This window comes from Nicotiana tabacum, chromosome 18, assembly GCF_000715075.1.
Source record: "Nicotiana tabacum cultivar K326 chromosome 18, ASM71507v2, whole genome shotgun sequence".
In the NCBI taxonomy this organism is placed as follows: domain Eukaryota; kingdom Viridiplantae; phylum Streptophyta; class Magnoliopsida; order Solanales; family Solanaceae; genus Nicotiana; species Nicotiana tabacum.
This window is the reverse complement of record NC_134097.1, coordinates 20,531,920-20,543,520: the sequence shown is the minus strand read 5'-3', so window position 1 is coordinate 20,543,520 and position 11,601 is coordinate 20,531,920. Positions and strand designations below refer to the sequence as shown.

The following is an 11,601-nucleotide window of genomic DNA, read 5'->3' as shown; positions in this document are numbered from 1 at the left end:
AGTTTGGTTTGATTTTAATAAAAACCGAACCAACTCGGTCCATGTACACCCCTAGTTGGGGGCGGGGTGGTAAAGAGGAAAGTGAACGTCTTTCTCAATTTAGCTTTAATTACTTAAAAAGTGAATCCAAATCAGTCCACCTGTCAAAAAAAGGAGATGTCTACAACCTATGCAAATCGGAAAAAGAAAACGAGAATTTGATATACATCCCAATATTCCCTGTGCTGAAGTAAAATATGTACTCTTCAAATAATTGCAAACCAAAAAGGATTGGAGAAACTACCCAAAAAACAACACAGAAACGAGTATTACTTATCCGGTAAATATGGTCAGAATTTCAGAGAATAAAAACAATTAATGGGCCTAAAAATAGAGTAATTCTTGATTTTTAACTGGCCACGACACAAATCCGGATTAGTGAAACCAGTGATTAAACCAAAAAAGAAAAAGAAAAAAGAATTGTGCAGGGTTCAACATCCAGTAGGCATCAAATTGTAACAGCTTTTCGGCCAATTTAGGCCTTGGCCGACTCTTTTCAAGGTTCCGTACTTCACTAAAATTTATACATCGGCACGTTGTTGAACATTTACTGAACCAAGAGAACTTTTGCAAGATCAGGAGAATGTTCCAGAAATTTCTAGAAGAGAACATTATGCAAACTGATACCTTCTGGAGCTCGTAGTAGTAAGCGTCGGAGAATCCATCCCAACAGACGATCAAAACTTGACAACTAAAGACGTACTCTAGATCTGCAAATGGATCTCCTTATCTACTTTCTTCCATTTGAGGTGCTAACATTTTTTAGACAACATATCTGCAGGTAATTCACAAGGTAGGTATAAAGTAATTCACAAGGTAGGTATAAGGTCTGCATATACATTACCCTCCCCAGAAGGGGACCTCACTTGTAGGATTTCACTTGGTATGTAATTGTTGTTGTTGATATCTGCAGGTAACATAATGCCCAGCTGTTTCACTCGGTCTAATAATTTTCGCGACTTGGAGACGTTTTAGCCCATAATATCTAGCAACTGGATCGGTCACTTGAATCCGAGGGAGCTGTTTCAAGAAAAAGTAAATGTTCACTATGTGACGAGAAGAAAAATTAGTGGAAATGCAAAATGCCCGTGAAAATTTCAAAATCAACAGTCCCGCACTGAAAAAAAACTGAAGAATCAGGAATAAAATTGGAATAGTGATCTAAATCTGTGCAGAAACCTAATCAGCATATTAGTCCACTCAAAAACTCAGGTTTAGACACGAAGTTATTTGGTTGGGGAACAAGTTATCTCGAAATTAAAACGACGGGATTACAATACGGGGATTAAATAATAATAGCATTATTTAGTAAATGCACTTTTGCTGGTAGATGTTTGTTCATTAGACTAAAAATGAGATACACGGGTATAATATAAAACATATTGTTTTACATTAAATAAGTTGGGATAAACTTTTATTTCCAATTTTACCCTTGAATTTGATAAAGTACTTTGGAAGAAGAGCCTTGAAGTGTTTTATCATTTTAGTGTTTTATCCCGGAATAGATAGAATAATACCACAATTGTGGTATAACTAATACCGGAATTATTAATCTCGGATTAAAAAATGCAACCAAACTTGGGATAAATAATCCAGCATTTATCCCGGGATTGTTATCTTATTCCACCAACCAAACGTCCCCTAACATGACTAAAAGCACAGAAAAATAGAAGGATTAATTATTTCTTGTCCTCTCTGATCTGTTTGTTTTTTTGGACGAAATTATGTGAATATTATCTTGAAAAGAAACAGTTGTACAAAAACAATACTGATCACACTTTTTTTAATACTATATGCAGCTACAAAAGTAGATTTCAGGGCAATAACTACAGAGCCGAACCTGTGTTTCTTTGACAGTATATCTTTCAGGGCAACGTCTTCTTTTCTTCAGGAGTCAGCAGCTGATGAATAGGAACAACTCAGCCTCCGGGAACATTAAACACAAGCATTGCGACTTATAGCCTGTTTGGCCAAAAGTGCTTCTTTTTTTTTGCCAAAAGCACTTTTGGCCAAAAATTGAGGTATTTGGCCAAGCTTTTGGAAGGAAAAAAAGTGTTTTTGAGGAGAATCATAAGCAGTTTTGGAGAAGCAGAAAAAATAGCTTCTCTCTAAAAGCACTTTTTTGAGAAGCACTTTTGAGAAAAATACATTTAGAAACAGTTTTTTAAAACTTGGCCAAACACTAATTGCTGCTCAGAAGTGCTTTTCAAACTAATTAGCCAAATACAAACTGCTTCTCACCAAACGTATTTTTGAAAAAAAGCACTTCTCAAAATAAGCTGATTTTTACAGCTTGGCCAAATTAGTATCAATTTTGGACCCGTTACAACAATGCACTTCGCTTTGCTCTCAACCCCCACCCCCTCCCCAATGCAAAAAAAATATCAAAGTGAAGTTGGAAAAAGTATCACTTCGAAGTAATCAAAATTAAGTGAAACTGGAAGACATAAGTAATAAAGCAAATCTGTTATATAACATTTCCTAATTTATGATAATTTATGTTACAAATTTACAAAGATCTTATTTCTATGTAATTTTGGCAAAAAACAAACAACACAAAAAATAGCTTTAACTGAAACAAATTGGGTTATGACCCGTTACTTAGCCCATCTTGATCCAAGCAACTATTGGGCAGATTGTTGTCTCAACCTGTTTTTAACTGCCCAATTGACATCACCTAAAGGTTTACAAAACTTAGTAGGAAGGAGACTCAGCTTCCTCTCTAGAAAAGAAAAAGGACACTATACGAGTAGAAACCCGTATGTGCCCCTTGTGGAAAGCGTTAGTTGGTCTGTATCCATGTTGCGCGGGCTCTCTATAATGCTGATGCATCAGTGTCGGATCCTCCAAAAATACACTACTTATGGAGGATGCGACACGCACTAGGTGACATTTTCGGAAAAGTCCGAGCAACATAGGTCTGCATTAGTTCCAATCATAGTTGTCACGGATCATAAACCACCACCAACGTGGCTCGTGCATTAATTCCTAAAGAGAGGCCTTTACAGGAAGCAACCCTTGGATAAACTAGATGAGAAGTTCAATGACAGTCCAAAAGCCTAGAATCTAGAGCCTGCAACCCCTTAAAGTTATCAAATAAAGTAAAGTACAAGCAACGGTCACCTAATACATATTACACTCACTTAAGTTTGGGAATGGAAACAACTTTGCAGACAACTATACCAAAAGCTTAACTTCGTTGGGGATAGGCTTCTTTAGATCATACGTCAAATTGCTTTCAGAAACTTTGATTAATAAACTAGTAATTTCTAAGTAGAAAATTCACATGCTTAAAATAATACAATTACTACAAAAGATTGTTTAGAGTCACATTTTTCTTAATAGGAGTTAGCTTTACAGACAGAATTGGATATTAAATTGTAAAACCAAAAGGTAACAAGTTAAATCCCAAAATATAGTGTTCCCACCAGATCCGTGATTCGCAATAGAATTAGTAAATCCAGGTAACCTTGCCTTAAACATGCTTCCATGACGTGGGTGTGAAAATGATGAAAAAGACGATGGTGAGGGCAAAGGGAAAACCACTTAATTAAGTAAAGGACAAGACTGAAGCCTGTTGGATTTGATTGTCTTATCTGTTAACAAAAGCAATGGAAAAAGTTCAAGGTTTTATGTGCTCAACAAAAGAACAGGACCACAACTAGAGATACTACTGGTTCAAAGAGACCAAAATAGTGAAATAAAGGACCTAATCACAAAAGCCAAGTACACCCAAAGGCTCCTTGCTCTATTCATGATATTCCCAATCAACTCCAAAATAAACAGTAATGCGTGTTCAATTAATCACCTGGAAAACCTCCAAGAAAAATTGGTGGATATGTCATTTATGCAGGTTCGAGCAAAGGGAGTCAAACTTTGCTGCACCACCAGGATTGCTCGGTATCACCCGGTAAACAAGGTTTACTTTTCTTACCACGTTTTCTTTTGCCAATGGTGTGAGATCTGAAAGTATTTCAAGAAAGTAAAAAAAATCATAAAACCATATGCAGCGCGTATTTGCTTTGAAAAGATAGAAGAGGGAGGAGAAAGCGAGAGGAACGAATAGGAGTTAAATCATGGAAATTAAGCACAATGGGGACATGCCATGCTGCCCCCTAAATTTTTGAATTTGTCAAATGGTAATCCGACTTACGAATTCTTGCAAAGTCTTCCATTATTTCTTAAATAAACTCCATGTCAAGTCAATAATATTTACTCGATAAATATTTTCTTTCCCACAAATAATTTTCTGTATTTTTTTCACCAGGTAAAATTTCCCAATTACCCAATAAAAGTTTTGCAGCTGTAAGGAGTGATGTGTTTCAAGTTAAGGAAGATACACATGATCACAATTCTCAAAAGAGAGGGTAAAGTTTCCAGCCAGCAACCTTAAATCACGTAGATGCAAAACAACTTAATTGAAGAGGAATATTTGGCATTAGGACTTAGAAGTGTCAATTTTGGATCAGCTTAGTAATCTATAATCGTTTAATCAAGAAGAATCAGGCAGATTGATGTCCTTATTGATCCGGTAGACACAGTCAATATAAAATATTATGTAATTAAGGGTTTATCTCAATTCTCAACAAAAACATAAAAAAACAAAAATTGCTCGTGAAGTAATGTGGAATTAATGAGACTTTCAGCTCTGTCCTGTTCAAGAGAGAGAATACTGAACAAAAGCCTTGTCCATTACAACAACTTACTCAGTTTTCTGGCTAGAGGGAATTTGTTACCATCAACCATTCAAGTTTTGTAACTTTTACTTTTGATCAAGTAAATAAACTTTTTCATTACTGAGAGGGCCAAAAACAAAAGCGGGCGTATACAAGAAGTATACCAAAAAATAAAAAACCTACGCACATACATGATCTCTACGAAAGTCACCCAATCTTCTATATGACAAGGAACTTCATGGGTGCACCAAGAGAAAATAAGGGATCGGAGGCTACTCCTCAACTGAGTGAAACTCATCTCTACCTCTTCGAAAGCTCTTTCGTTTCTTTCTCTCCAAATCACCCACATGACTACTAGAGTGCTAGTGGAGCAACAATCCATGCCCGGCGCCTTCTCCTCCTTCTCCCGCTCTTCCAGCTAAACATTAATTCCTTTACGGTTCTCGACATCACCCATGAGATACCAAACCAACAAAATATATCCATCATAATCTCGAAGCTAGACTACATTGTAGAAAGAGATGATCGACATCTTCACTAGCCTCCTTACACATAAAGCACCAACAAACAACCTTCCGCTTTCTAAGATTCTCGGCTGTCAAGATCACCCCTCTAGCTGCTAACTAAGTGAAGAAGCACACCTTCCTCCGCACCTGACGTATCCTAACCGATCTCTATGGAAAGGCATCCTCCTCCTTAACCAATAGCTTTTCATAGAAAGACTTAACTGAAAAAAACCCTGTTACTCTCCAAACCCCACCTCTATGCATCGTGGCTATCTGTTGACGTACAATGGCTGCGAAGCAACCCTAACAATCTTTGAAACTCAATCACCTCCCAATCATGGAAATTCCTCCTAAAACTCGAGTCCCAGAAAATCTCTCCACCTTGCATCACCCTAACTTGTTGAACTGTCAGCTCCTTTTGGCATGATACCCTGTAAATGCTCGGGAATTCATCTTTCAGCATGTTATCCCCACACCACTTATGTCCCCCAAAAGCTAACTCTCCTAACATCTCCTACCCCAAATGATACATTGCCACTAAATTCTACACATCTCTTCATAATATTCCTCCATAACGCACACCCACAAGGCAAATTGACGTCCTTAATTCTTGACCCCCCCCCCCCCCCGCTTCCAGCACCCCATATTTATCTACTATTACCCCTCTCCAAAACTCTTGTTCCTCCACCCCGAATTTTCATAGCCATTTACCCAACAAAGCTTTGTTAAAAACCCTTAAATCTTCAACTCCAAGCCCTCCCCGTTTCTTCGAGTTTTGTAACTTATACTGCCAAAACAGTTCTTGACTAGGGTGAGTGTTCACAATTTCTCCTAATTTCTCGAAATCTTGAGATTTTAAATTTCAGAGGTTTTGATGCTTAAGTTACTAATAATGAAAGCACATCATTAGCATGTTAAGTCTTAGCCTAGTCTGAGAGTATGAAGATAACAAAGACCAACTAACACTCTGTTCTGTTTAAACATTATTAGCAAATAATATGCTCACAACAGTCTCTTACCAATTTTTGACAGTTGACATCTAACTTGACAAATAATCTTTGGAAAAAAGGATAAAACCTTTGTCATTTGACCTAATCATCCAAGTTCAAAATTGTACACCGAAGCTTAATCGATATTTGATAAAGCAAGAAGGTTTTTAACATTTACATAAACAAAGAGCGACAACAATCTAATTTAAAAAAAAGGAAATAAAGAAAGAAAGCAACTAACCTCAGATTGAAGGTTGCAACAAAAACTTAGGTCGCTGAAAGAAGCTATGGAGATAAAAAATGGCGAGTTGACAAAAAAAATTTGGACCATTTCTCGATTTGTGCGTGTCATCCTTGCGCAGGGGCCATGCTAATCTTCTCTGTATCGTTCCAATTTTATCGGATGTCCCCGAAGGGACGAACAAAGCTCTTCTGCTTTCGCTATTTGAATTGCAAAAATATGTAGCGTTTAGTCGGTGTGGGACCAGCTGGTTTCGTGAATAGGGACTTGGTTACTCGTTTGGTTACCTTTTCTTATTAAAAGCCCATTTATAGACTGAATACTACAATTGCTGCTTTGACGTGTCGTGGAATTAAAAAGAGAAATTCAAACAGGACAGGATTTGAATAGTTTGTTAACAAATAAATTTGTTCGAGGTAAATCCCAAACTAATAAAGCTAGAAAAGCACAAACCGAAGTCTTGGAGATCACCCATTTCTCAAAATTGGTCCGATTAATTTTGTTTTCATTAGGTAATTTCCCATTTAAAAAGAGAGTGATCATAACAAAACAGAGCCAGTTTTACCTTATCAAAAAAAAAAATACACAAAAGCCGAGCAAGTTTTCAAATATCCAAATTAAGGAAAGTTACACAAAAGGACATAATGCTCAAAATTATTTGATACTGCAAATGACTGAAACTCTTTGAACATCCCATGTCAATTATCACATCATACATTGTTAAGTAAAAAACTACTCTTGCACTGCTCTTCTAGCAGCATCTTCTTCTGCTTTCATCTTTCTCTCCCATCTTCTCTTCCTATAATCAGCTAACATATCTGGCATTTTCTGCATCAGTTCAGCCGTTTTCTCCCGCTTTTCTGCTGATATTCTGTCACACTTATGTCCTTTCTGCTTGGTTCTCATTTCCTTCCTTTCTGGATCGTATGGCCAATCTTGTCCAGCAAGGAGAACTTCCTTACGTAGGCGAGCTCGATGGCGAGCACTGATGCCCAGTGGTTTCCATGCCCCAAGTTCCCAGTAACCCCAAACTCCCTTGGAAAGCTCGTCTTTGTATTTTGCCAACTTCTCTTGCCATTGATATTGATTTTCTCCAACCGCTTTTGCTACTGATTTCATAGCTTTTCCAGCCATTGTTCCTGGGTTAAAATAAAATATATGTAACTTCTCTATAAGCATTCACATCGTCAAGTTTTGGGTAAGTAATATTTGAATGAAAGTAGATTCATCAATTGGCTTGCTTTACATTTTATCAGCCTCATATGAATAGCTTCACATATTGATTAACAACATTGGATATATCTAATCACATAACACTGGGAAATAATCAGAATCAATGTTTTTCAGCCCACTGATCCCCCTGCTGCAGTTTTGGTATTTCCCAGCCATTTTTTATTTCGCTTTCTTTCTATGCATACACAAATACAAATCCCTTTCTTTCTTCTACGAGAAAAAAAAATCAGAACATGATAATGGAAGAAATTTGCGAGAAAGAGAGGTCACCGTGCTACATGCGACTAATCCCGATTGGAAGCAATCATCGCTCCCGCACCCTGTGACATTCGATCTCCTTCCCTGTCCCTAAAGCAAATTTATTGTTTTTCTGTCTTTTCTTTGCTTCATACTTTCCTCCATGTTTATTCCATCTTTTGCTAAACTCTTTCTTTACATTTATTTTCCTACAAGGTGGATTCTTACATTGTAGAATATTAGAGATATGTTTTGTATTACATATGAATGGTGAATAATAAACTTTGGGTAACTGAGACACAAATCTTAATCCGGATCCAAATTACACATCTTATGTTATTCAATAAATCCAATATACCAAACATTGGATAGTAACCCACCCATAATAACCCAAGGGGACTGTTATATGTCATGAACCAAGCAACCCTTAAGCTTAAAGTTAAATTAGTGAAGAAAAAACCTAGATAAATCTCTGGCCACTTCTTGCATACAAATTTCACTATAATGCAGATGAATGCAACTATCCTTGATATTACCAGCAAGTAAAAACACAATACAGCCGGAAGTAGCCACCTGATGAAATTTTATCGTAAAGAAACCATGAAGATTTTATCATGATAGAATGATCCCTATTTTGATTTGATGACCAATCTACGGATAACAGCAACTTCAAATCTTTGTTGGCATATCCCTCCCTCCCTTCAAGACTCAAATACCAAAACAAAAACAACTGATCAAAATTTAGAATTATTACTAGGAGCAAATTCTCTGCCGCATTCAAAGCGGCTTGCTCCATTGTGATTGAGAAGGCAGAGCCACTTAGGACACTCAACTCAAGCAAGCCAGGCACCTAAGTTGCTCGGACTCAGGTGCAAGTGTCCGATTCAGGTGTGGATCTAGAAGTCGGATCTTTTATGATCCAGATCTAAAGATTTATGGGTACGGATCTAGGTATGAATACAGATGCGAGAATTCGGCTAAAACTAATTCAAATATCTAAAAACAGAATTATAAAATATGCCTAAATTATGAGACATTATATGGAAAACTTACATGGTGCTTGTGCAGAAAGTTTCTCTTTTATTCTCAGTTTCACCCTAGCTTATGTACTGATTTCCGAAATCATTGTATTTGTCTCGAATTTCTCCATCGATTTTGGTCAAAGTATCCAAAATCAATTGACCAAATCCGATATGAATCCCATACCCACACCCACACCCACGCCATATCGACATGGGTGTGGCATCAAAAGTAAAGAGTCCGAACAACTTAGCCAGGCACATTTGTTGGTTAAACCCAGTATAGATCAGCTGTTCAGCAGCACGCTCTCCATCAAACAATTAAAGGTTTAGATAACAAAAACAGAACATCCCCTACCAACTCTACCTACCCCCACCCTCTAACCCCCCCAGAAAAAGAGAGCGAGAAAATTATCCCTTTCTTATGCCGAACTCGAAGTTCTTAAATTAGTTGCAAGACTGTACGCATTGAGCAAATTCTTTTTTTTATTGTTCTCTTGTCATGTTGGTCCCGAAATCAAGTCTAGAGAAGAAAGGCACGTTGTTGTATGAACTGAAAATGGGATGTACCTATGTGTATAACTCCAACCTATGTTGCTCATATCCTCCGAATATTTTCCAGCACCCATGTCGATCCGACATGATTTGGATGTAACAGTGGAATCTGCAGTGGATTTGGTTCTACACCTATGGCCAAGAAGTATAAGTCCATTGAGTAATTGATGAATTTGGCTCTATATCATACATATATTCACATAAAGTATTAGAACAGTTAGCTGTTATGCGACAACCAAGAGGGGTTGTGAGTTCGAGTCTCCCCAAGAGCAAGGTGGGAAGTTCTTGGAGGGAAGGATGCCGGGGGTCTATTTGGAAACAGCCTCTCTACCTCAGGGTAGGGGTAAGGTCTGCGTACACACTACCCTCCCCAGACCCCACTAAGTGGGATTATACTGGGTTGTTGTTGTTGTTGTAGTAGCTGTTATGCGACAACTAATGAATAAAATATTGTGTTTACAAAGAATTTAATTATACCAGCTTTAAATTTAATAACTTTGATTAGTCGTTGAAGCAATGTTATCAAAGGCGGAAAGCGCAAAAAAGCTTTAAGGTCTGTTGGGGCTTTAAGCGCAAATAAAGCTTGGGCTTTAATGAAAAAAGGCGCAACTGGAGAAAAAGTAAAAATATGTATATGTAGTCCAAGACCAATAATTATAAGCATGAATAACAAATATATGGACAAAAAAATTGAAAAAATGTTACGATAAAGTGAAATATCAATTGTTCAATATCGCCTTTTCGGGATTACACTCATTGGCAAGGAAAAGTATATTTTAGAGTCTGGATGCAACATTGAAGCGTCCACAAAGCGAGGCGAAGCGCTCAACATGTTTTGAGCCTTGCTTTAGGGCTTAAGCGCGCCTTTGACAACACTGCTTTGAAGTATATAGCTACATATTTATTGGTTGTATCTTAACACCCATACCCATACTCCTATCCATATCCCCGAATCCTACGATTTAGGTGATGACAAATCCAACATCTAAATCCTGTATCCAGTAACATAGCAAAATTGTAAGACACCCCTCTGATAGAGCTTGACCACTCTCCAATAAACAAAATAGCAGTCATTATACTAATTATTAAAAGTATGAAGATCTAGCTCCCTAATATATTAAACTTAGGCAAGCTGATAGACTGATTTATACTTGAGGGGAACCTAAAACAATGGCATCTAAACAAAGAAATCTTACAATACACCATTTAAGTTTATCCCAGATAAGCAAATAACATACGCTTCACATAATAGAAGCAAAATTAAGGTTTTCCAGAAAAAATAACAATTTTAACTTGCAAATTCTTCCTTTCTATTTCAATTGTACAAAATGAACAAACTGAGAATGTCAATGTACCTTATAAGACAAATACAAATCAAGTTGAATCTACAACTAAGAGCAGAATTCTAATTGGATAAAACACAGCAATTAGTTATGACATTCTCAAAATAAAAGCAAGAAAAGCGTGAAATTTAGATCGCTAATTGTTATCATGATCTCAAGTGTCTCAGCTGCGAGAAGAAATGAGGTGTCCATTCTCTTCAAATAGCAAGATTAGTTAAGTTGAGAGAGAGAGAGAGAGAAGGCGGAAAGGGACTCACCGGAGAATCGCCGGAGCTGGATGGTGTTGGATGATGGAAGAACGGCGTCGCCGGCGACTGGTATGAGCCGTAGGGTTTCGGTAAGTTGCGAGTGTACGCCTTGTTAATGGAAACAAAATTTTGAAAGTACAGAAATAACATTCAACAAATGTGTTTTAGTTTTACTTAGAATAAAAATTAGAAAAATTTACAGATTTTGGAAAATGTTAATATATTTGATTTAACTAACTCAATAAAGAAGAAGAAATAACGGTTAAGGGCCTAAAATACCCCTCTGTTATTAAAAATAAGTTATATGTATCCCATTTTACTTTTGTGTTATTAAAGTTCCTACCGTTTTACTTTGATTTTTAAAATGTCCATCAGCATATTAATTAATACACGTGTAAATATCCTATTGGTCTAAAATCATCCGCCCCATATCTAATTAAAAACTAGCCGACCCAACCCTTTTAACCCGACCCACCCCAACCCCTTTAACTTAAATCCTCTTAATCTTCCCCCTC

At 37.1% G+C, this 11,601-nt stretch overlaps 1 protein-coding gene, 1 long non-coding RNA gene and 1 other non-coding gene across 3 annotated transcripts; all 3 read right to left on the bottom strand.

Moving 5' to 3' along the window:
* Positions 1-298: 298 nt before the first annotated feature.
* Positions 299-3,841, bottom strand: LOC107788058 (uncharacterized). Its single transcript, XR_001648530.2, has 2 exons — positions 1,880-3,841; positions 299-1,059 (listed from the first exon to the last, which is right to left on the bottom strand). It is a non-coding gene; the product is annotated as an uncharacterized LOC107788058 (long non-coding RNA).
* Positions 3,842-6,526: 2,685 nt separating this feature from the next.
* LOC142173073 (U6 spliceosomal RNA) lies at positions 6,527-6,629 on the bottom strand. The gene has a single exon (XR_012702503.1). It is a non-coding gene; the product is annotated as a U6 spliceosomal RNA (small nuclear RNA).
* Positions 6,527-11,252, bottom strand: LOC107788059 (uncharacterized). The gene is made up of 2 exons (XM_016609709.2): positions 11,096-11,252; positions 6,527-7,590 (listed from the first exon to the last, which is right to left on the bottom strand). Exon 2 carries the CDS (start codon positions 7,583-7,585, stop codon positions 7,184-7,186), a length of 402 nt encoding a protein of 133 aa, XP_016465195.1. The 5' UTR covers positions 7,586-7,590; positions 11,096-11,252; the 3' UTR covers positions 6,527-7,183.
* Positions 11,253-11,601: the final 349 nt, after the last annotated feature.

Bases quoted from the DNA above. Each gene is read 5' to 3' on its own strand.
- LOC107788059 (XM_016609709.2), bottom strand. From the start codon at position 7,585: ATGGCTGGAAAAGCTATGAAATCAGTAGCAAAAGCGGTTGGAGAAAAT.